The sequence below is a fragment of the Eleginops maclovinus genome, chromosome 7, assembly GCF_036324505.1.
Source record: "Eleginops maclovinus isolate JMC-PN-2008 ecotype Puerto Natales chromosome 7, JC_Emac_rtc_rv5, whole genome shotgun sequence".
Lineage (NCBI taxonomy): Eukaryota > Metazoa > Chordata > Actinopteri > Perciformes > Eleginopidae > Eleginops > Eleginops maclovinus.
The window spans coordinates 2639574-2665969 of NC_086355.1; the positions used below are offsets into that span (position 1 = coordinate 2639574).

Here is a 26396-nt window from a genome sequence, read left to right on the forward strand (position 1 = left end):
AAATTACTCGTTCATAATGAAGGTCAGGGAGGAGAAGAGGGCAGATGGCGGACAGCAGTTCGGACGGAAACTCAAAGCAATATGTAGTGTCAGATCCTATTCCTAAGTAAAAATACCACACTACTAAAATACTCCAAGTCAAAAGTAAAATCCTGTCCATGTGTTTTTGTGTTGGAAAAGAAAAATGCTAACAAATACATTTGTCAAATAAATGGAAAACATTATTTTGTTAACTCAATTGTATGTTGTTGATGTTTTCAATGCAGGACCGATTTGTACAGAATCAAAGTCACGATTGCCAATAGGTTCTCACATACACAGAATTTTCTTCAGTGTATTCTGTGGAGACATAAAAATGGAATATTGGAAGAAAATAATGAAAAATAATTAGTATTAAACTAGGATTAAAAAATGTAAATACATAAATAGACATAATAAATAATATACTTTGAAATAACTAATACAATGTAAAAATACATCCATAGTATATTCATATTATCCTTTATGTTGTAAGTGGTAGAGCTGTGCAGTTTTAAAGGATACAAAGGAGGTTTTATTTCTGTAGAAAAGCATCTGCCAGTACTTCCTCCACCACTGATTTAGCTTTAATTCCTGCATCTTATTTTGAAAGGATGACCGGAAGTTGTATTATCCTTGCGGGCTTGATTGTGGAGGAAACTTTTCTTCCAGACAGAGAGAGAGAGCGACTCCTCCTCTCCACGCGTCCGACCTGAGTCCACATCACCCGGGCACTTTCCCCACAAACAACCGCCTTCTTTCTTCCGGTTACCGGCAGTCTTCTGCAGCTACAGTGTTTTTTATTTATTTAGTATTTATCTGTGAGCACTCAGAGGGATTACCCGCGGAGGATGTGATGGAGCGGTCCCGGTGAAGTTGAAGGCTGAAGGGAAGAAAAAAAAAACCCTCCGGTTCTCCCACCCCGCTCATCCTGCTGCTGCTCCCCCGCCTCAGAGGCCATGGGCTGCGGCTTGAGGAAGCTGGAAGACCCGGAGGACAGCAGCCCCGGGAAGATCTACTCCACCCTGAAGAGACCTCAAGTGGAGACAAAAACTGAGACTGTGTACGAGTACGTGCTGCTGGACTTCAGCCTGGAAGGTAGGGGGAGATAATGCTTTATACCACCATGTGTTGAGCAAAACCAATCAATCAATGTGAAACAATAATCAATTAACCGATTACTAAATGGACAAACAGTTAATTAGCCACACATCGGATAAATGAATCGTACAAAGAGGCTTTAATTCACTTATTTTCAGCTGTTTTTGTGTGTTTGTGTCCATTAAAATTGGGATAATGCACAGTTTACCAGGCAAAGAAATAAATGGCACACTTAATCTGGTTCCAGTCAGGATTTGATGCTTTTTCTTGGCTTTAAAGGAAGCTGTCACACTCCTGGGAACTCTTCTGACATTTTATTCAACCTGAAGCTGTTAAAAATGTTGATCGGAAAGTAATCCTCATCTTAAACCCAAAACATTTGTTTGTTCGAGCTTCTCCCGTGTTAAAAGTTCAGCATTGTTTGTTTGTCAGGAGTCACCTTTTGAACTTTTGGACATTGTGATGACAGTTTAGGAGCAATCCACAGTTCAGTGCATTTATTAATCTTACTCTGACAGAAAACTATTGTCACTGATGTCCCGTTAAAGGAGCTGAATGCACTAATTATTCACCTTTTAGTTGCTTCTTTTTAATAAATATTAAGATATTCAGCCTTTGTCATGTTAATAGGGTCTTAAAACGTCCCTATTTAAAATGGTCTTAAATAGCAGACCACAAGTCAACGGTTGTTTTATAGGAACACAGTATAAGTTTAGTATTCACACTGGGGCTTTATTTCCTGTAAATGCTTTAAATGTGATTCTAATACCCTTTCAAAACGACACGTGTGTAACATTACAGCATCTAGGCTAACAGTGGACTTTTCCTAGCAACAGGACGGTTTTTTTTTTCCCAGCGTAAAAGAAATAGGTCACACTGGGTTTCTTTCCCTGCCCACACAAATGGACACACACACACACACCCACCCCCCCCCCCCTTTCCATGTGGTATGCATAGAGCAAAGAGGAGCCCACCTGCTGGGATATGAAATCTAATTCAAACACGTGTGATAGTCTCAGATGGCCGATGGGGGCTGCCATTTATTTCAGGGATAATCCCGTCATCTGGTCCTGGGACTGGCTGTTGTGACTGTGACCTATTTGGAAGGAAATGGTGATTAAGTTCTGAATGGGAGACAGGGCAAGTAAACAGCGGGCCGGCACGATAATGAATCACGGAGGAAAAGTGGAGCTTTCCATATTAGGGAAGTAATGACTTCAGGATTGGCCGACGCTCGGCTTGGATCCAATCATGTAGACTCACGATGGCGTTCATTGTTGACTAATGAACTGAAGTCTGTAACCCATGAGGAAACGGTGAAAAATGACCGTTGTTTCCTGAGTCTTAAGTGTTCAAACGTCTTCTTCGTGAGACCAAAGAGTGCCAACCCAACATACCTCCATTAGATTCATAGAAGACTTTATTATAGAGCCTTAAACCTGCGTCCTATCTAATGAGCAGAAGGAGACGACTTAAAACAGCAGCAGATTGTATGGAAGTCTATGAAAAAATGACCCCAGTCCTGCTCAGTAAACACTTTCCCGATGAGTTCAGTATCTCACTCCCTACTTTCAAGCCTTCTTCCATGCAGCATGATGTTCATTTTGTAATGTATGGGGCCATTTAGAATATAAAAGCAATAAAACAGGACGTGCTTTAGGGATACAAGCGGCCGATTTCTCCGCAGGGTGGCTGGCATCTCCCTTAGGGATGAAGTGAGAAGTTCAGTCATCCGGGAGGGACTCGGAGTAGAACCGCTGCTCCTTCGCGTTGAAAGGAGCCAGTTGAGGTGGTTCGGGCACTTAGTGAGGATGCCGCCTGGGCGCCTCCCTAGGGAGGTGTTCCAGGCACGTCCAGCTGGGAAGAGACCGAGGGGTAGACCTAGGACCAGGTGGAGGGACTATATCTCTTCGCTGGCCTGGGAGCACCTTGGAATCCCCCAGTCAGAGCTGGTTGATGTGGCCAGAGAAAGAGAAGTTTGGGGCTCTCTGCTGGAGCTGTTACCTCAGACTCTGATGGATGAGCGGGAGAGGATGGATGGATGAGCGGAGAGGATGGATGGATGGATGGATGGATGGATGGATGGATGGAGCTTATGACCAACCAGATGGCTCAGATTAAGCAGTTATTTAAATGTTTTAAGATGCATATTTATCAATATTGGGTCAATATAAGCATCAGTTTGACAGATAATCCATATACAGTCAATGAACTTGGATGAGGATCAGGGGCCAAAAACAGGCCGCACTTTTTCAGATTTATGTCATTTAAGGGTTGTTTTTGTAGATTTTCCACAAGCGTTTTGATTCTTCGCGCCTGTCGTCAGCAGGGAGTCATGGGTTCTGCTCTCAGACGCATTTATTAATACAGTTGTTCAGACAGGGTGTGTGTGAGTCATACATTGTGTGTTGATCCACCTTAAACAAACACCAGCAATCACAATCCATCTCTCTTAGACTTAGAGCTTTCTGAAGCTGTTTTTTTGGGATGCAAACTTGAAAATCTTGTCAGAGGTAAACTGGATCCAGATGTTTCATATGCAAATGCAAGACTTTTTCACCTGCAAATGATCAAACAAGCACTCACTATCCTAAAAAGTACTTGCACATGTAGCTAGAGGCATTGAATCTGTGTTTTGTGAAGAATATAGCACACTAAAAGCTGTTCACCATGTGAGTAAATGGTTGAAATGCAGGTTTCATGTTGCACGCTGTCTTCCTTGATCTGCATAATTATCCCTGTCTTGAAATGTGTCAGTGTGCATCTCTCTCAAAGTGTGAAGTCGCATTAATTGGCAGAGCTAAAGATAAACTGGGAGTGAATCACATCTCTAGAAGTCATGTGCAGTCTGGTGATGACTGGCATCCCCACACAAGACCCTTAATTGTCTATACTTGTGTAGCAGCTTTGTTAAAGAGTCTCTGGTTTAGTTTAATAAATAATAACTGGCACTATCCTAGAATGTCTTGGTGAAATCAGTCTAGTTTTTCTGGCAGAATGAAAGCCGAACAGACGTACAAAATGTGCCGCTAAATGTTTGTTTTCCTGGCTTTTCACCAGACTGAATTCTCACTCATCATGAGACTCTGCACGGTTCACTTTGCTCTCAGGATAGAGGACATCAGATCTGATCCAACATTCACTCAAGGTGTTTTTCTCACTTCCTAGAAAAAGCAAAGTGAGGCAAAAAAGGTGCTGAAAATGTTCAACACACAGCAATATAATACAGTATTCCTTAAGCCTGTGTGATGTAATGTGGAGGCATGACTGAAGCTGCATACCATTCTGTCCCTCTGTTTTTTGCATGAAGTAACACTTTACTCTTAGTCAAAGTTGAGGAGGAAACCATGATGTTAAAATAAACTTTATTGGCATTGACAAAGGGACAACACAGGCCGTGGGTGAGGGGTTTACTTTCAGTGTGAGCGCCCAGCCATGGACCATGTATTGATCCATACATGCTTAACAGAGAGTGCACATAAGGATGAGTTGAAACAACCTTGGGGCCGAAGGGTCGCCGGTTCACGTCCCGATCGGACCAAAATAAATAGGAGTGAGCTGGTAGCTGGAGAGGTGCCAGTTCTCCTCCTAGGCCACTGCCGAGGTGCCCTTGAGCAAGGCACCTAACCTCTATCTGCTCCCTTGGCGCCGGGTACCTGGCTGCCTCTCTGCTCTGCCACCTCTCCTCTGCATGTGGTTGTGTGTGCATGTATTTCCTCTGTGTTTGTGCATGTATATCCTCTGTGTGTTTAATGTGTGTCAACACAACAGAGTAGAGAAAGCAATTTCCCTGTAAGGGATTAATAAAGTATGTCTTCTTCTTCTAAAGATAAGCAACCTTCAATAATTAGTTGAAGGAGGTGTGAAGAGTCAGTAGTCGTGTGCAGTGTGTTTTCTAAAGTAACACATCTGTCAGGACATTCCTGCTGAGCACCTGGCCAACAGCTGTCTCTCAGTCTGATGCATCTTCATGTTGCAGGTGTTGTTGAACTGCTTTTCCTCTAATGGTTTCTGTTCAGGCAAGTTTGCACCCCCCCCCCCCTTCACCTCCAAATGCACAGATATATTTGAATAACATGCAGAGATCACTGGAGTTTACAGGATGCCGTTATGAGAATTATCTCCACCCTTCTCTGGCCTTGATTCTCCTTGGAAGCGTTTCTGGGACACACTCGAAGCTGCTGTCACAACTTTCAATCCTCTCACACACACACACACACACACACACACACACACACACACACACACACACACACACACACACCAGTGTATCTCCCACTGTGCCCAGTAGCTGCAGTGCTCCCCTCAGCTTGGCCTGGTTTATACGAGAGGAGACTGCTGGACGTGGAGCCTGGAGCCAGAGGCAGCACATCAGACTTCCTCAAGCTAATTCCTCCCTGAACTCATTACTGACAGCCCTGCACATGTGAGAGCCAGAAATCATGTGCACTCTGCAGAGGTTTTTATATAGGTATTGATCTTTTTATTGCACACTGCTCGTTGTGTTCCTTACTTTTAAATCTCAGTCCAGGTAGCAGCCTCTGTTGTCTAGAAACTTGAGGGTTTCTGGCAATATTCCTATGTCCTACAGAGAGAGTTAAAGGGTCCTTGAGCAAGACACTGAACCCCCAAACCCCCGTATTGATAAGCAGGCTGGTAATTCACATGCAACCTCTGCTCTGTATGAATGGGTGAATGACTTGTGTTGTAAAGCGCTTTGAGTGTTCGCTTCAACAGAAAAGGGTTATATAAACACAGTCCATCAGTCAAAAATCTAAAACAGTGTGAATGAAAACAACCTGATCCTGACTTTTAGTGAAACACAGTGTGGGTGATTCTGATGGAGTGAAGGTCAGGAACATGTGGATGTCCTTAAATGTGCATTTATTACTCAAGTTCTTCAGGATGCATCAATTAAGTCCTGTTTCCTTTGAGGTCCTGAAGCCTCGGCTTAATTTGTTGAAATATAACTGCATACATTTAGCATGCAAACACACTTTTGCTCCGTCTTAAATCACATGCTTCCCTTAGTGGACTCCATGCCATGCATTGTGATCACTTATGCAGCGTGACTTTGGACCTTGTAGTTTTGGCTTGAATCCCATATGGCTGCTGTGCCCTAATAGAAGTGATGATAGCCGCTGTTAGCTAGTAAGCTACTAATGATTATTTGCAGTACCAAATTATTGGAGACTGCTCAATTTACCCTATTAAATTAACAGTGTGTTGGCGGTTATTGTCAGCAATTTTATTTAGAGTGTGTTAGTGTGCGCTCCTAAACCTATGTCTTTAAATAAACAAAGCTCGGTTCCTCCTAAGTACTGCCTAGCGTGGCCATAGTCTTATCAACAAAACAATCTGCTGGATCCTCTACTTTCTTCAGCTGCTGCACAACAGTTTCCCTGGGGGTTAAATAAAGTTCTATCCTATGTTCTCCTGAAATAGCTTCCTCCTGTAAAGACAACAGAAATCCTGTGTTTCCTCTTGCTGTAAACGACTTCCTGCATGAAGCCCGGGGCTGAGAGCCGTCCTGACAGTGGGATAGCCTCGGCCTGAACCTCCCCCTGTGTCAGGCAGAGACTGGAAGTGGACTCTGAGGGGAATGAAGGATAAGAGGATGATGTGCTCTCAGCAATGGCAGGTCAGGACGAGATGAACAAATGGGGCAATACAAAGGGATTTGCGGGTGGAGAGATGGCTTAACCTGAAGCGACGTGCTTTCATCGCCGGCTGGATGAACTCGGGTTGAAGAAATGTGGCTTTAATTTGCAACCTTCTTCCAATCCGTGGAGAGATGGCGTCTGATATGTTCTGACAGAGCTACGCATCGATCGTCCGTCCTGATGGTACTGTAAGAGGGAATCTATCATCCTGCCGGGACTCGTCATTATTTCCAGGGATGAGTGCAATTTTCTGTAATCTCCGAACCCTAACCCTAATCTGGGAATCCAATACCACATGCTGGATTATTTCAGATTAAAAGGCAGTGCTTTCATTATTAGATTTAGAGGAGATTTGGAGGGCAGGGCAAGTCAGTACCAACCTGGCAACCCATGAACTATTGTTCTCAGAGGGCTCTTGGTTGGCAAAATGTGTAGCGCAGTAGTGTGTGAAATGTCTTCTCTAATCCTCACGAGGTTTATGGCTTTGAGTTTCAGATTGGTGTTGATCCGTCAGTCCCACAACTTCACTGTTTTGGTTAACTCTCACTCCTCTCATAGGGGCGTTTCCAGGGAGATAAAGTCCCTGCACTCTACCTGCTCAACAGCAAACAGAGCTGGTAAACAAAGCTTCTAACACAGAGGTTTTTCTAAGGATTTTGAGACCAGACAAAGCTGGAAGACAGTAGAAAATCAAGTTGACACAAACACAACTATAAAGGAATGACAGATGTTTCTATACCTGTGTGTGTTCAACATATCCTCTGAAAAGTGAAATGCCTTGTTGTTACTGCTGTTTGTTTAACTTCGCATTTATCACCATTATTACCGAATTCGAATATCACCAATTAGGCATAAAACTAATTAGGAAATCTGTACAGAAATGGCAAGAACAGGTGATCATCCTTATTATTTATACTAAGAATGAGAGGGCTTTGTCAGCTTCACTTTGTTAAACACAACATTTAAAGTTAGCCCCTCTTTCACGGGGGTTACGGTTCACCCCAGAGTTCCTGTTGTTTTGAACGAGCTTCATCTCCTTGCTGTTTTTCTGTCTCTCTTTGATCTCTTTCTGTCTTGCTTACGATCTTGCACCTGGTTTCTACGTTTTAAGAGAGGTTGATGCTCAGAAATGTCACAAACACAGCAAAATAAAGAAACACAAGGATAGGGGAGGGTCTCTGCAAATACAGACCCCACTATAACACTTCGAGGTGGTGATTTAGAGGAGATGTTTTGGGGGAAATCCTACTTTTTCAAACAGCCTGAATTCGTTGTTTCTGGGATGTTACAGATTTGTAGCTGCATGTCAACAAGGGAAAACAGATGCAATGGAACAGTGTAGATCTTTGTTTGAACTAGCTGGATTTATTTCATGTAGATGCTTAGATGATGAAGGTTTTACTTCCATTTTGGGAGTCAGAAATTCCCAATACCTCAGACTGGGAATCACAGCTCCGATGATAAAGCAACTCAAGTGCTCGTTATTACAATTCACGTCCTATGACATGATTTTCACATACAAAGAAATGGTTTTGGTGTCTAATGGTGCAGGAATGTGTGTATAAAAGAGTGGATCTATTGTGATTCATACCTGTGAAATGAGGAAGCGCTGTACAGCTGTACACGGCAGACATGTGCAAAACTGTCAAAGGATTTAAAGTACGGAGTGAGAGGAAGGACACAAAGATGATCATTAATGCAACACGTAAGTATCTGTCATTATACCTGCTAAACGTGTCATTGTGAGCATGCTAACATTAGCATTGAGCCTCTCAGAGCTGCTTGTTTGTCCTTCTCGTGCTCCTCCTGTTTTCTCCGCTCCTTGTTGCCGGGCAGCTTTTTCTCCTTTTCACACCTTCTCTCCCATTTACAAACCGGCTCATAAAATCCATCTTGTAACTGCTGTCTGGCTCCTTCCTCCCTCCTCCCTACTCCCTCCAGAGTCACCCCTCTCTGTGCTCTCAGTTGTTGCGCAACTCTTCTTAGTGCCTCACCCCCCCCCCCTTCCCCCTTTCATCCTGCCACCTCTACTTCTTTTCCCTCTTTGCTAGTCCACCCTTCTTCACTTTTTCTCCCACACAGTGCTGAACAGAGGACTCAGTGTGCTGGGTGACGGCAGCAGGATGGGAGGAGGAGGTGGGGGGGTGTAAGGACTCAAAGAAGGGGGCAAGACATGCAAAAAAGCGTTCAACAAAAGCCTGGGGTGGAGGTGTGTGTGCATGACATCATGGGCCTCCATTATCTGCAGCATGCTCTGCAACTTCGAAAGTGAGCTGCAACATGCACGCCCGTCTTGCATCCCAATTAAAGAGTTTTGCAGGAAGTTTGAATGCACTCACCTCTCTCGAAGTGTCGTTTTCAGAGAAAAAGTTGTAAATACAGACTGCACTCTACCTGCAAAACAGCAAACCGAAACGTTTACAAGCTGGTTAACAAAGTGGGGCATTTAGCAGCTAAAGAGATAGACCTTTTTCTCTAAATATCAGCTCTAACGATGTTGCTTTTAAACAAGTTGATGTGGAAATAAGAAACTGATATGAAGAACAACACGTCATCTCAAAGTGCACTGAGCTTCACTCTCCTCTAATGAAAGTGTTTTGCAGCAGGCTTTAGAGCCACAGGAATGCCTGTAAACTGTAGCTGTTTCTGCCCGGCCCCTGCTGCAGTTCTCTGAGGTGGTGGTGGTCTTTAGTCTCATAATGGAGCCCGCCAGACAAACCATTGAGAGGCTGCGGTGATCTCAGCTGTGGTCCGCTCTCCTCTCTCTGGGGTGTTTGTCCGTGAGAATGTGGGGGGTTGTAGTGAGGAATGCTCTCTCTCACACACACACACACACACACACACACACACACACACACACACACACTGAAGTTGAAATGTGTTGTGTGTTTTCATGGGGGCACACAGCCAAGCCCCCTCTGTGAACAGCCACTCTTTGTGGACACAGGAAGTATGGTGATGGTCACAGGGATTTCCAGCCAGAGTTTTTTCTAGAAAAACAACACAACACAGAAGCAGCTCCTCAGCTCTCACTGGGAATTCTTTATACCTCCGACTGGTGAGGAAATGGATCACATGAGGACAGGAATGAGAGACGGATAAAACAGATTACAGCCTTTTGGAAAAGCATTGGGAGAGTTTACACTATGCTTCCTTTTATGCAGGCATCTACAGTATATACAGAAGAGACACAGGGATAGACGGTTATGGGCCATATCATAAAGTCCTTTCACATATTACAGAACTGTAAGACGATTCATTGTGCAACATTTTGAGCCACAAAATGCAGTGAAACAGACAAAGTTTGGCTTCAAATCTGCAGAAAGAAATGACTAAATGTATGTCACTAATCGAAAGTAATGGCTTTTCCTCAATTGAACTTTTGAAGGGCCGTAATAAGGTCCTGAACTATTCCTAGCATATTTTATAAAAGCTGATTTTAGAAATACAGTTTCTGATTTGATATTGTCATGCTGCAGAGATGAGTCTGCGCACGATATTCTACAGACGTGAGACCGTTCCAGATCCTCCTAAACCACACCTTGATCATTTAAATATGACCTTCAATGAATCACTCAATCAGGTCTCATATCGCAACCGAAATATCAGCCAAGATAATCGCAATTCGACCTTTTTTAAAAAGCACTTAGGCCAAATGTACACGCCTGCTTTTTAGGTTTTATTATGAAATACTTCTGTTTGTCCCACTGTTTTTTGACAGAGTAAGAAATAGTTAAATGTTGGTTTTAGGAAACTCTAAACAGCATTTCTAACTATTTTCAGACACATTTTTGCCTGTGGTTTTACTTTCTGCAGTGATTTCTGAACGAATGAACGAACTTGCTGCTGTTTTAGAAGTCTTCAAAACCGGTTAGACGTTTTATAGGCTTAATAATAAGTGAGAAAGGAATGGATAGTGACATAATCAACCCTACAATAACTTTTAACCTATTAGATTATACTCTTCCTCTGTTTGTGTGTGAACCAGTCCCAGAGCCACATCTTTCATAATGGACATCAAACCATCATAACCCCCACATCAGACCCCACAGCTGGACCCGCAGCTCTAAAAATATGCATTCAGTCTGTGTGAGTGCGCTGTGTGTACTTTTATTTGTATGTATTTATACAACCTTACGTAAGAGCGTGCTGATGTGGTGTTTCCCTCAACATGCCGGGGTGTGTGGTTGGTGTTTAAACGGGCGACATCTGAGCGTTGAGACACAGCTGGACTCGAGATTTTAAAACTCTGTCAGACCTAGAAGACATTTTTCAGTTTCCAGATCCACAACGTCTTCATAATCTATGTATGTCAGGAGGCTGGATGTAAAGGAGTTGTATTCATAATGTATGTGGGTAGTTTACCAAGTGGTTCCATATGTGTGATCTTAAAATAGCACCTTCTCTGCTGACGGAATAACCTAATGTAAAGTAAATGTGAAGCTCAGTTATTAACATTTCTCTCTGGCGGACGTTGTGTTTTTGTGTTTACAGTACTGCGTGTGTGTAGCAACCGTGGAGAAGTGATGTAAAGAACAACTTTCCCACAAAGCACATCCCTTTCTCACCATTTCAGGCTTTCCCTCATGGTACTGCAGCTTTACACTGCTGCTAACTGAGCTATCATTGTGGGAGATACTGGCCTGGTGTTGTGTTGTGAATGGAGCAAATGGTCCTGGTGTGTGGCCGTGCATCACTCCAATGGAGACTTGGTTTGTCAATGCTTTGAGGACGATTCCAATTTCATTTGCTCACTCCAGCTTCTTATTTTTAAGATTTCTTGCAGCCAAAATAATCTCCATGTAGGATAAAACACATTAGGTGTTATAATTGACATATCAATGTATGCTGCAAGACAAGTTTTGGGACTGTAACTAAGTATTATCTGTCATTATCAATCAATGAAAGGATTATTTATATAAAATGCCAAAAAGAGGGTAAAGGTTTCCTATGTGATGTCTTGATTTGTACGACCAACAGTCCAGAACTGAGAGACATCCAGGTTACTATCATGTGTGAAAAGAAAGCAACACATCCTCCCATTTAAGAAGCTAATACAGGTGAGTATTTGGCGATGTTGCTTGAGAATATCATAGATTGAATATTATTTACAGCTGTCGGACAAAGACAACGAGAGAATGCTTGTCATGTAAGATGGTGGTGTGTTTAAGATTTTGGAGCTTCTACAACATATGAGTGTTTAGATATGTTCCCACATTAAAGGGTTGATGGTCTGAAATGCACTTTATAAACCAGCTGCCCTTTCCTGACATGTTTCCCTACCCTTTATGTCTCCGTCCCTGCAGGTAGCCGCCCCACGGTGCAGTATGTGTCCTCCCTCTCCGAGCTGCCCCAGGCTCTGCAGCCGTACTACACTCAGGGCTACGTCCTCACCGCCCTGCATCCCATCATCCTGTCTGTGGGCCGGAGTCGATCGCTGCCCTTCAGCCTGCTGTACCGCGCCATCATGGCCCGACCCAGATCCAGGTACACAAAAACTAACCCTGTTTAATCCTTAAAGCAAAAGAAAAAGCGGTTTTAATACATGCCGCTTCAAAATGTCAACTATCTTAACACTGACTAAAATACTACCTTCACAACTTTCAGCAACTAAATCTCCCAAAATGTAAAATACAGGATACCTCCAGAGGTTAAATACTGAAAACTTTACTTTTGTGTCACTCTAATAGAAATATCTTGGATAATTCCACTTTTTCAAATGTAAAAAATCCCTAACTAAGAGAAATATTGAATACTGAAACCTCCTGGACTCGTTCAAAATCATTAAAAAGTAAAATATTCAATATTTCCCGATTTTCAGGACTATAATCTGATCAATTACTAAATATATTCACTTCTGTCAAACTCCAAAATCCTAAAACAAAGGAAATATTGGCTTATTAATCAGACTAAAGATGAGCCTTGTAGCCTCAGTGGAGACAGGGATATACAAAAGTGCATCATCTGCTTCAAAGCAAACATTGAAGTACCGATTATGACAAATGATTTAGTTTCTGTATATTTGAAATCGGAGTGGCCCGAGTCCAGCTCCCTGTGGAACCCCATTCCTGATTACAAGTGGTTTTAACTTCTTCTGGTATGATATTCATTTAAACCTTGTCTTCAGTAATGACAAACAGTATCTGTACTGTAATTAACGTACACATGCAGTATGTGACTCCCCTCCCTCTGCCTCACATGCCTCCCCACTGTGCGCCCACATGTTCACCTCCACACCGTCTAGTAAATAGATGAATGATGGATGAAGTCAGCTGCATATTTAATGCAGAGCGCTGGTAGGAGGTCAGACTGTCGTGCCTGCTGTAGACTTTGTTTTGGTTTCGCTGAATGTCTACCCTGATTTTTATTGGCTGGAAATCCACCCGACAACAGGGGTCCCCCAGCAGCCAATGGGGATGAAGTATTTATCAGCGCTGAGGTCTTTATAGGTTAAGATACTGTTACTATGATGAGGATTTTTATTTCATAAGATGGCAGTGGAGGTGAATTAATAATGGTAATGATGAACCACAGGAAATACAGATTTTACAGATCAGTCTACTTAATCATCTGATCAATTAGTCAACAGTTAGGAGTGTCGGTCGACTGAGATATCTTTAGTAAATGAGTAACTTGTAGGAGATTTCATTTGTGCATGAAGATGTGCTTTTGCATAAGTCGACTGAAGCCCTACCATGTTGTTTTTTAACCTTCATGTTGGAAATGCACGATGTTGTTTACGACTTGTCATCACTTCAGTTGCCTAAATTGTTGTTTACCCTTTGAGTTAATTGCTCAGACAGTAGGTTGCAGCCGCCCCCTGCTGAGCCTAAATCATTGACGTGTGGGTGTCTGCAGCTCTGTGACAAAAACAAGTGAACTCTGAACCTTCCAGCTGGGCACCAATCCAGAAACTCCCCGAAGACACATCAACTGTCACTGCTCGACTTCTGCTTTCTAATAGATGTTTTCTGCGTGTGTGTGTGTGTGTGTGTGTGTGTGTGTGTGTGTGTGTGTGTGTGTGTGTGTGTGTGTGTGTGTGTGTGTGTGTGTGTGTGTGTGTGTGTGTGTGTGTGTGTGTTGCAGTAAGCAGATGGCGTCCATGTGTTACAGCGTGCCGATGCTGAAGGTGGAGGAGTGGCCGCTACCTGGAGATTCACTGACGGGCGACACGGTCCGAGCGCTCATCGACAGGGTCAGCGAGATTAAGATTTACTGCAACTTTAGACGCCCTAAAAGTATATAGAAATACACGAGGGAGCAGTGTTTCAAATGTTACTCCAGGCCTGTGGTTCCCACCCTGTGGGTTAGCTGCACCCTCAGAGGGGTCAGCAGATGATAGATTTATGCTTTAAAGAAACAATACTGTGTACTTTTCATCCCTTTAGGACTTTAAATAAATACTGGATCATATATTATAATAATAATCCCTACAAAAAAGCAAGATTTTTTCATTCTTTTTTTTATTTTCATGACTTTAAAGACTCTCATTAATTATAATGTTAAATAGTGAATATATTTATCATTTCAGGGTTCTTAAGACGCTTAGGAAAATACTTGCTGAAATACCGAGTACTTTAACCCTTAATGAGACTCTTCAATAAAATAAAGGCATACACATTCCTAAAAGAAATGACATACAGGACAGGACTCTAAAATCCTTACAACACAAAAATTGTGGATATTTTTGAAGCTTTTCATGATTCTAAAATACTTTTTTAGTCTTAAAATCCCTAAAATATTGTTTATCTTTTCCCTATTAAAGCCCTTAGCACTTTTACATTAAATAAAGTATAGAATATGTTCACATTATCAGAAGTTAAACGTGCTTAAAATAAGTGAAATACTAACTCTGGGTTTGTTTGTTCGTCTGGCAGGTGAACAGCAGCGCTCGTGGGGGCGTTCGATTCGTCGGCTCGGTCCTCCAGCAGGTGAGCGGGATCACTAACGGTCGAGTTCACAGTCCGAAGAGGGGCTGCCGCTCCCCCCCACGCTCCCCTCCCCGAACTCCACCCGGAGACGCAGAGCTGGAGGAGCACACCTACAGTCCTGGTGAGGCTCTCCCTGCAAGTTCGTACTTCTTTGGTTATTTTTATTAAAGAATATCTAATATCTCTATAGTCTCAAACTCCAATATAAGTAGTGTTGTCACATAAAGTACAGTGCAGTATAAAGTACAATATTTCCCTCTCAAATGTAGTGGAGTAGAAGTAGTATCAAACGGTGGTGATCCAGTAAAGTACTTGTGTTCCTGCTCCTGTTGCAGACCTGAGGCTGCTGGTGTTCTTCCACTGCTGGGCTCCGGGCTGCGCTCCTCTCGACTCACTGGCCTGTCAGTACCACCAGGGGGCGCTCTCTATGCGCGTCTCCAGGAAGGGTCAGGTGGTCAGCTCCCTGGAAGCTGATTGGCTGGAGCTCACCGCCGCTTACTACCGCAAAGGCTGGTCGCTGGTGGACTCCTTCGTGTACTGGGACACGCCCAAAGGTCGGTTTCAGTCGGATTCACATTCCTAAACCTTGAATGACTACAGGCAGCGGGGGAGGAAGTACTCTTCATTAAGCAAAAGTAGAAATACCAGTGAAAAATACTCCAATACAAGTAAAAGTACTGTATTCAAAATGAAAGTTTAGTGAAAGAACCAAAGTATTATGAGTCAAATTCCCTCTCAAAGTGTTATAGATGGCTTATATTATTGAAGTGAGGTGTTTTTATTGTTATAGTTTGTCAATTTGTGTCAATTTAGATATTTCTGATCATTTTTTAAAATATAATCGATAATTTTTGAGTCTTTAAAACTTTGGATATACTTTGTTAGCTACCATGGTACATTGGTAGCATTGTATTGCATTATATCGTTGAGTTTTAACTCAATCTGTCAAATAAATGCAGTAAAAAGTCAATTTAACTATGAGATGTAAGGGAGTAAAAGTATACAGGAGCAGAAAATAAAAATTCCCAAATAAAATACCTCAAAATTGTACGATAGTGCTAAGTTAAGGGAGTGAAGAGTATATGAAATCCTTCGGTTAAAAGGGCTAAGAGCCAACTGGTGTTTTCCTTCCTCTTCCATTATTATTTTTCTCATAAAACAGTGATTCACACACACACATAAACTCAGCCACTTCCTGTTTTGTCTGCGGTCTCACCTCTGTCCCGCTGACGGTCTAAATCTGGAGCCGTCTTCCCGACCTCGGCGAACTCACTTCCTGTTCCTCTGCGGAGGAGCAGACAGAGACCTCAGACGCCTGAAATAAATGGACATAAGACACACACACACACACACACACACACACACACACACACACACACACACACACACACACACACACACACACACACACACACACACACTGCAGCAACAAGAACCCTCCATAGAAAGAGTTTAACCTATTTCTGAAAACTGGGTCAATATCAACCCAAAGACATCCTCTCACTGTTTCCTCCTTGGGCTTTTCACCACTGAAAGACTTGCTATTTATCATTTCCCACCTGTAATAAATGTGTGTGACTATATGCAATAATAAAACCTAACCACATAAACACCTGCTCACATTTTAAAGTGACTTTTTGTTGTTGTTCTTCAGGCGAGCCGGTGCCCAGATCTCTGGAGGGTTTGTTTGTGTACGAAGAAAGGAGCACCTCTCCTCCCGCCAACGACACCATCGTCGTGGAGCAGTGGACCGTCATCGAGGTGTGTGTGTGTGTGTGTGTGTGTGTGTGTGTGTGTGTGTGTGTGTGTGTGTGTGTGTGTGTGTACTCCTTAATAATGATTGTGCATGACCTCATTCTGACCACAGTAACTTAATATGACAATGAAAGTGTAGAATCAGGCAGGAAACAGGATGTGTTAAAGGGTGAGAGGGCAGTAAGTCTTACTGTCTTGTTGATTTTTATTATTTAAGCCACTATTATTTGTTTTATATGTAGAGCCATTTCATTTTTCCTGATCCCTAAATTTAGTTTTTACTCGTTTCTTCTAGAAAATGTGTTTTTGAGCCTTTTTTTTGTCATTTCTGGTCCCAAAAAACAAGATGGCTACGGCCTAAATGCCAAACTCAAGTCGTAAAACCCTCGTCTATAACCAACAGGTGACGTCACAGTAAATCCAGACCATCAGCTAGCTGTATCATGAGCATGCTCGTGAAGGCTGCCTATTTACACACCGGGCTAACCTGGGCTAAAGGTTCATTCGATTTAAATCCCCCCAAAAACTAAGACAGGGCTAGGAGAGGTAAATAACTGTACTTAGGTTTACTTCATCTAGCTTTATGAAGGAAGACGTGTACCATATTTTCCTCCTTCAACACTGATTATATATGTATATATTGTGTTTACTCTCAGGGCTCTAATGTGAAGACAGACTACGGACCCCTGCTTCACACTCTGGCTGAGTTTGGTTGGCTGCTCACCTGTGTGCTGCCCACCCCCATCATCCGTCACGACAGGTAGATCTAAACACCAACTCAGTCTGATCTGCACCTGCTGTAAGATTACAATAAGCTAACATGCCTCTGTGTGTGTGTTGTGTGTGTTGTGTGTGTGTGCAGTGATGGGAATCTGGCCACGAAGCAGGTTGTGTTCCTGCAGCGTCCGGTCAGAGGTCAGGCAGCGGGGCAACAGAGGATCCCGGTAATAGTATTTTTGTACTCTTTATTTGAAACTTAGAGGAAAAAGACAGCAATAAAAAAGTCATGATAAAAAATGTATAAATACTAGAAAATGAAGTGATGTATATGCCATCAATAAATACATATAATTGTATATATTATAATTAATAAATCTATTTAAAGGGCTCAGAGCTGAATAACTATTTATGTGGCTACACCGCCCCCTGCTGACCGAAGCTGGGACTGCACTTTACTTAGAAGACATTTGGAGCCCCTTTTCAGAGATTCCTTTTTACACTGGGTAGCTTTCTTAGATTTCTGTACATGTCAGGACACATTCCAACAGCTAAAGTTGTTATAGTTGTCTATTGGTGCGACAAATGAAAATGGTATGACTTCTGATTACTCCACTACAATTTAAAGGCAATTATAGTCGAAAGTTCAATTTCTATAAAGGTTCAACTTCAGTTTGACTTTTACAAATGAACTCTGCATTGTGTTTTTACATAGTTTGCATGCCATCCATCAAAGTAATTTAATATCAAACTAAAAGATCAAATTGGGAGTTGTTACAAATAATTTCTGCCCAGCACCGCAAAAGCAGCAGAGCTCCTCTCCTTCCTCCTTCCTTCCTCCTTCCTCCTCCTCATTTTCTTTTTTTTTATATATTTATATTTTCAGTAAACATTCCTATATTATTTGGTTTCTTTTAACACGTTTTTTATATTATATTAGTATTTATAATAATTAATTAGCTCTTATTTTACTACTTAAATCCTCTTACAGTTTATTTACACACCATTATCCATCAAAGAGAATTCCTTTATACCTGAAGCAATAAAACTTGAATGCTTTCACACTTTTATGCAAGATATTTTGAAAGGAGGACTTTTGCCCTGAGTGTGCTACTGCTCTAAATAAGTAAAATATCTACTTGTTCTGTCAGTGTTTTTAAACCAAGGACTGTAAAACAATACAGATTATTAAGACTGTTTCATCTTAATCCTTCCTCACACTCGTGTATCCAACTCGTGTTCCACTGCAGACTCTCTCGGTGCACAGCGAGGTTTCGAACCGCTCCGTGAGTCGATCGGTCAGCAGCCCTCTCCCCCCTCCTGAGGACCCGTCTCCCACCGCTGGGGGCATCGGGGGCTTCCCTGTGTTCGGTGGGGGATATCCCAGCGCCCTGTCCCACCTGGAAGAGGGGGGCTTTGAGCAGGAGGAGGGGACGGCCGAGGTCACCTGCATGTGAGGCTGAGGACTGTGGGATTACTGAAGGAAAATCCACAGACGTTTTTTATTTTAAGAGACTTTAACGGAGAGGAACTCTGCACTTTCATAAATGTTTTCATGAAGCCATAATGAGAATGATTCAGATTTATGTCCAGACTATAAGATATGTTAAGGGGAGAAACACCTCCATGGGAGACACTTTATGCATTCTTAAATCTTTGTTTTTTTAAAGGAGATTTCCAACCTCTGATGAGTTCAAGAGCACATGGGATTTTCACAATAAAGCACAGATTTCTGCACATTTTTGGAAACACTGGTGGTGAAATGAGGGAAAAATGGCTCCACTTCTTTATGTTTTTTTAACCAACTCACATCATCTTAAAAGTTGAATGAATTCACATTAAACACATTTACTTTTTACACCTTCACATTAGCTTCTGGTTTTTCAAAATAAAAGCTCCTCTCCTTATAAAAGGATGGATGGTGTGAAGGTTAACAGGTCACTTTTATCCTGTGTACTTTGGTACTGACAGTAATACTTTTGAACACAGTATTTCTCTGAGGACACTTTGAAGTACTTTGGTGCTATGAGGAACTTTTCAGAAACATTTCATATCAGGGTTTTTAACATCCCTCCTGATTTCATAATCATTCTGGAAATGGTTGTCTCATCATGCATGCATTTTAAAGTATTATTTAGTATCTCATGCTCGATTTGCATTGTTGTCTTTAGATCAAAGTGCTGTTTTGCAGCTTTTATGGTACTGGCAATACTCCTGCTACCTTCTTATATTCAAACAATGAAAACTGAAGTATTTTTAAAGGAGAACTTCATCCATTTTATGCATTATGAAGTCTGTTTGTAGTTCTATTCAAAGCACTATTACTATGAGGAAGGGTGACGATGGTGCAAATACTCGTCTCAGAATAAACCCCCTATTGTTTCCGTTGCATTGTGGGTAATGTAGGCAACAGGTCAAGACGAGTGTGGAGGAACCATTTCATGGATTTTATACTTTTTTTATGAAACAGTAGGTTAACAGTGTTATGGAGGGAAAAGTGGATTCCTTTTAGAGCTAAAAGGGATTTTTTTAAGAGGACAATATAATTGTATATATATTTAGCTGTGAAGTGTTTCAGATAATTGTGATGCATGTTATTTTGCTTTTTCGGGGATAAGAAAGAAGATTAAATGCAACTAAACTCTAGTTGAGGTATATCAGTGATGTACATACCGCTCATCTATACATGTTTAAATGTATTAAGCTCCTCCAATTACCTGTCAGCATTTACTAAATGTCAGTATTAACTTTCCAGCCTTTCCTTTTGAGTTGTACATTTTGGTTCCAGTTTCTAATTGTATTCAACATTTATTTCCCATGGTTTGAAAGTTGTTGCATTAATAGCATCTCATACATTGTTCATTATGACTTATTCCTGTCCTAATTAGATAAGTGTTATGTCTCACAGGACAGCTCAAAGCTTTCACCCTAAAAATGTAAATAAATCCTTCAACGGAATCTTCAATCTGAAGTGAGGTTAACTTTGTTTTGAACACAACTTCTTTAATACAAATCTTCAGTGGAGGCCTCCATTTGAGCGGCAAGAGACACATCTTAACCAGAAAACAAAAAAGCCTAACAACTATGGATTAAAGCAGAGATAACATGTCATTATTTGGGAATGCTTCTCTTCTTCCAATATTTGTTTAGCTTTACTTTTGGTCTTACCGCTGTAGTCATTAGAAATCTGGAAAAGCCAGATAAACCACACAAACCCCTGAATAATAGGTCTTTTTTATTAACAGACATCATGAAAATGTCGACAGTAACAAAATTGTTTTAGTCCATTAAAAAAAAAGTGGGTTTGGATTGACAAGACTCCTCCCACAAAATAACTTAATGAGGGGGAGGGTAAAAGGAAGAGGGCGGTTGTGCTCCGGTAAATGTATCTGACATTTCCCACTTTCCTCGAGTTTTACTCCTCGTAATGCGTTAGTAAAAACTGGCTTGCAGCAGCACAGTCCCCTGAAGTCAATCCTGTCGAGGAGAGGGGAATATCAGACACATTTTACTCAGTATTAAAATGGGGGCATGCCACGAAGCAGGATCAGAGTTAGCCTTCCTGAATACTCTAGAGAAAACACTTCAGAGGAAGAGAGAAAGAATATCTGACTGCTAGTACGCATACAAAGCTAGACGTTACGTTTGTCTTTGTTCACTACCACACAAGCCACACACACACCTACGTTTTGTGTCTCAATGGCATCGTTAAAGGGATGGTTTGAAGTGGGGTTGTTCTCGGTTCTAAAATCAGTGCATTACCTACAGTAGATGACGAGATTTTATCCGCTTTACCTTGTCGTTACACGGGGAATTTAAGTGTCATCTAGCTCTTGTTTCAGCCACCTGACAAAACCAGTCATTTTATTATCGCAGAACAAAGGAGTTGCTGGTTTTCCCACGCCTCTACCAGTAGGTTATTGTGTAATTGAGTGACTTCAATGGATCCAAACTAAGTACTTTAAACACCAAAGTCACAATAAAATCAAACGTACTCCATGAGGCAGCAGTGGAGCAACAACTCCTGCGTTCAGCGATGTAAAATTAGCCTTTTTGACAAAGGAGTTTGTTGCTTTCAGAGTTACTGTAGGTCACACTTGAACTATGGATATGCAAACAACCCCACAGAAAAACATCTGAACTATCCCTTTAAGTCAGCAGGCTAATTTATTGATCCATATCATAGAACGACCCCCCGAAAAACAGGCTGGTAGGCAACACAATAAGCGTATAGAGAAACAGAAGCAGACACGAAAAAGTGAAGCACCATCAGAAAACATGATAGTGAATTAAGAGGGGGGGGGGGGGGGGGGTGGGGGGGTTATATACAAGGGGAGGGGGCTGTCAGCGTGTGCCTTTGTCAACAATACAGGTCACCATGATTACATTTTTGCAAATCCAGCTGCTTAAAGAACATTAAAAGGTAAAAGGGGTTTCCCCAGGAAGAGTAGTGTGAGAGCAGGGGCTGCGTCCAGACACACGGGGTGGATCTGAACACAGAGCGAGAGTGAGGAGGATAGAAAACGACAACTTGTCCTGCAGGCATGGCTGAACTCTGCTCCCCCTACCCCTCACTTCCTTTGAGATAGACACAGGTGACAAGGGTGGAGGGACATGGACAGTGTTACGAGACAGGAGCCTTATTACACTGTAGTGTGTATATATATTTATATATATTATATGTGTGTGTGTGTGTGTGTGTGTGTGTGTGTGTGTGTGTGTGTGTGTGTGTGTGTGTGTGTGTGTGTGTGTGTGTGTGTGTGTGTGAATTTGTCTCCTCATGTCATGTGTGTGTTTTACATGTGTCTCCCTTTGTGGCAGCTGTGTGTTTAGGCCTCGCTCTCCCCAGCTGAGGAGGTGTTCTGCACCTCCTCCTCCAGGATGGGCACGATCAGGTTGTCCTTGGACATCAGGTTGTACTTCATGACGAAGCGCGTGAACCGGTGACACAGGAACGTCTCGTTCTGTACGCAGAAAAACACGTCACAACAAAGTAAATCTGCCGTTCTGATTCTTAGAACACAGAGTCGTGTAGAGATCCAGTGAAGGAGGCGTCCCTGACATTGGTTGGTTATCGTTTTTGGGCTATTTAAAAAACTATTTGTACCTCAAAACAATCCAGAAGAGACACCAAAACAAAAGCATTCTAGGTTTAGTTGGTTGATATATTTCCAGGGAGACCTACCTCATACTTGTCAAATATCTGGCGATGATGGAAGTAGGCATGAGAGAATATCCTATAGATGCGACGACACACGGAGCCCAGTTTGGCCACTGATGACTCCTTGATGCTCACCCTGCAAACACAAAAGGACCAATGAGGCTCTGGTAGCTTTGTGAAATTAGCTAGTGGATGTATTTGACTAACAAAGCTTAAAAATTGTCAGTCATTAAAGTTCTCGCAGCAATTAGCCAAGTTTAAGAGATGACAAGGTATGCAGGAATTTACACACTAGCACTTCTGTGACTTTCTGTGTAAAAAAACTCTATAAATGTCTCCAAAAAAGTCCCACGCTATATTAAATTGGACATTTGATTAGTCGTCCCCCTCTCTATTAGCAGCCGGCTTTTTGTCCCTATCGAAAGAGTTCATTCGTAGTGAGGAACCTGCAAAGGATGAACACCTGAAAGGATCTTTATAGTGCTTTTAAGCTCTGTTGATTATGTTGTGGTCACACTTTGTATTGACAGCCCCCAAAAGACCAAACAAGAAATCAGTTATTGCAGGTTAAAATGAGGATGACTGACCTGCTGGGGAAGTATTTGTTGCTATTGAGAAGACAGGCAGCTCCGTCCAGCGTGTGCCTGGTGTAATCAATGGCAGGGCACTGTGGAGGAAGCAGAAAACACACTTAGAAACCTCTGTTGGGAGCATCACACAAAGACACAGTAATCACTCCTATGGACTCATATATAAAGAGGTGATACAGCTTATATTGCAGTCTTGACTGACCTCTTTGGGTGTCTTGTGGGCAGCACATAAAAAGATCCACTGCTCTGTGGCTGTCATCTGGGTGCAGGTGTCTGGATGGCACTCGCTCTGCAAAGACAAGCAAAGACACACCTTTAAAACACTCCTTAAAACAAAGGTTAACCTGTTCTTTATACAGCTCTACACAACTTCAGTTTCAGATCTTTGCTTTGGATATGGACACAAGATTAGGAAGATAATCCTGCCATCAGACATGTTAAAGTCCTTTGATTTTGACCCCTTACCTGAAGTTTTACAGCTAGTCCGTTGAGCTCCAGACAGAACTGCCTGCAACAGGACAGAACAAGAGCACAGTGAGAAGAGGAAAAACAAGAGCATGAGTAAGTGATCCTACTAGGATTTCTGCTTCAATAACTAATGATTTTTCAAGCTAAGGACAAATAAACACAGTGTGAATGTGGTGTTGACTTTATCAACATACCTGAGGTGTTCATACTTCCACACTCCCTCGTCCTGACCCTCCGGAGGCTCCAGGATTTTGTCGATATTGGAGCAGTCTGATCTAATGTTCTGCTGGATGTACTGAAATACAAAGCAACCACGTTTAAGTAGAGACCCTCACTCACAGCAACAGAATCACCTTTGTATGGTCACAATACACTTCTGATTTTAGTTGTAACTTACAACAAAAATAAAGAGGCTTCATAACATAGGATTTCCTGCTCTTAAATAATGCCACTTACAGGTTAAGGATAGGGCCTTTTCTTTTGTTGCCTACATCTTAATCCAATTTCAGGAGAGTAATGAGACGTCCATCACTTAGGTGCAAGGCTATAAGGAAACCGGGTCAATGGGGAAAAGGCTAAGACCTCTACAATAACTCCACGCCACAACAGTTCAATAATGTCAAAAGGTCCAATCGTACTTGGATCTCTTTCTGACCCGAGGAAGATCCAAGATGGATTCAAACACGGTCCTAATGAATCTTTTGAGGCATGGAGTGTGCGGATGTAACCTTCTTCGAAATGCAATTCCCACTAAAACATTTGTACATTGGCAGATGATGGACATAATCCAGTCTAGAGCATTTACCTGCTGAGCAACAGTATAGTGAGAAAATGTCAGACTAAGAAGACAACTTTGAAAGCTACCATCAAACCAACCTCTGATATAAATCCCCTTCTCTTTCATCGTTACATATGAATAACATTAGGAAGGGAACACATGATGACGAGTATGAACAGGAGGAATAATTACAGCAAACATTCCTCAATCCGTGTAAATTTCAGCATGTGAATATTGCTTTTTCAGAACCTGTTTGGCTGCTGCTGACTGACATTAACTTAATCTGCAAACGTGGCCATAATATCACCAACATCTTGATTAGACTAACTGTGGTCAAATCTGGACTCAGATTTTGTGTAGTGTCTATTGCTATATCTGTTGTGTGTTCAGTTGCTGTGTGTGAAACATGTGTTGCTGTGTGTAAATATGTTGGGCACCAGCTGTGGAGCAAATATCTCTGTAGGACATTACATCTAAATGTAATGACTACTTTTACTTCATCTAATTGTAATTTGATGCAACATACTTGTAAATCAATAAAAAGGACTTAAACTTGTAACATTACAATTTAGTGCTTCTTCCATTCTGCATATGGAGGACACACCCACACGACATGTCAACACACCTGTTGGACAGCCAGGGTGCTGTCCATCTCCTCGAATGACTCATCCGGCCAGTTGTAGAAATCCTACACATGGAGGATAAATTTAGTCCAACGTTATCCACTCCAAGTGATCAAGCTAGCATTGTAGCATTGGCTGTTTAAACGAAGCATCTACATAGAAACTACATAGCTGTCATCTGACATTAACCAACAACACCAACAACAACACATCCAGCCAGCCAGCCAGAAAGACAGACACATAAAACAGACAGACAGACAGACAGACAGACAGACAGACAGACAGACAGACAGACAGACAGCATGTTGACAGTAAATCTACAGGAATGACAAAAGTACTTTAAAAATAGAATAAAGATAAAAGTGAAATAAAGATAAACGATCATTCAACATGTAAAAACCAGTTATACTTATTCTAAGTAAAACACAACATTAATGTATATTCAGAGGAGTATCTAAACATTATAAAATATATAGAATAAATTAACATTAATATAACTAATAACATACTGGCGTCAAAGTAGCTACGGTTAGCTAGCTGAAGTTGGTTATTGGTTATAAGTAAAGCTTTGCTATGAGAATACCTTTAATTGAAAAAGTTGGGAGCTTGTCTACATTATTACACAGCTACTAAGCTAACTTGACGCTAGCTGCTAAGATAACGTCAACTAGGGGTGCCACTACTTCCTGGAAAGCTAACAGCTAACTAGAGAGAATTGTAGGAAAGGTGACAATGTATTAGGTTGATAGTCTCTTGTGTAACCTGATTCACCGAAATATGGCTGTGTGATTATTTAAGCACCATTTCTTATAACAGGGAGTTCCAAAATGTAAAGTAAACAAGTCTTAAATTAGTGTTACTCCAGGAGTAAGACGGTACCAAAATGCTAACTAGCTAGCTGGCAATTCCCAGGTCAGGCCCTTCTTCCTATGTTTTAGTTATCGACAGAAAGACGTGAGATAAAACAACACGAGTTAAATGAGACAGCATCGCAGAGTCGAGAGGCTTTGTTTGCAGTGATGTAGGGGTGTTTCTGCGGGGTGTAAACGCACCTTTGCCTTGGTTCCAGGCCGATTCCTCCTGAGAACTGCAGCTCCCTCCGCCATGACCATCTCGACAGAATACCCGGATGTTCGTCAGACGCTGTGTTGTAGCAGCAGCGGTGTGAATCACACACAGTCAAATATTAACGCGTTTTTATTTGACCTTTTTATATAATGCACGTGTTACAAGTGACAGAAAGTAACAACCTTTACTCGAGTAACTTTTTTAACTAAAATGTAAGAGCTTGTGCCTTTTTGTACTCAGGTAAAAGTACTAATATATCAAAAAATCTCAAAGAATATTACTGAAATATTTTCAGGGGAATGTGATTTTTATAGTAAAAGCAGACAGAAATGTAGTATTTATAACATCCTCATATTACATTACACTATAACTCATTATTTTACAGTTGGAAAAACTGTTTTCTTCATTACAGGGTCGATTTATTGTCTGGTTAGTTCCGAGTTCTCCAACAAATAGTCCTGCACCTCCAGAGACAGGAAATCTTTACATGTGACAACTTGGATCATTAAAATGTTTTGCATCT

The 26396-nt window shown here is 41.7% G+C and overlaps 2 protein-coding genes across 3 annotated transcripts; one reads left to right on the forward strand and one right to left on the reverse strand.

Annotated features, from left to right (window-relative positions):
- The first annotated feature begins 666 nt into the window (after positions 1–666).
- rftn2 (raftlin family member 2) lies at positions 667–20150 on the forward strand. 2 transcript variants are annotated; one of them, XM_063887337.1, is made up of 9 exons: positions 667–1116; positions 12089–12269; positions 13869–13977; positions 14660–14852; positions 15049–15267; positions 16368–16474; positions 17125–17228; positions 17331–17412; positions 18436–20150. In XM_063887337.1, the coding sequence occupies exons 1-9, from the start codon at positions 978–980 to the stop codon at positions 18640–18642; spliced, it is 1341 nt and encodes a 446-aa protein (XP_063743407.1). In that variant the 5' UTR covers positions 667–977; the 3' UTR covers positions 18643–20150. The 2 variants fall into 2 exon arrangements, with proteins under 2 accessions (XP_063743407.1, XP_063743409.1); XM_063887339.1 differs by having other exon boundaries at positions 14660–14834.
- Positions 20151–20403: 253 nt separating this feature from the next.
- On the reverse strand, positions 20404–25983 carry mob4 (MOB family member 4, phocein). Its single transcript, XM_063887340.1, has 8 exons — positions 25858–25983; positions 24808–24870; positions 23599–23699; positions 23402–23444; positions 23139–23225; positions 22934–23013; positions 22371–22482; positions 20404–22149 (listed from the first exon to the last, which is right to left on the reverse strand). The coding sequence occupies exons 1-8, from the start codon at positions 25915–25917 to the stop codon at positions 22015–22017; spliced, it is 681 nt and encodes a 226-aa protein (XP_063743410.1). The 5' UTR covers positions 25918–25983; the 3' UTR covers positions 20404–22014.
- Between the last annotated feature and the right edge of the window lie 413 nt (positions 25984–26396).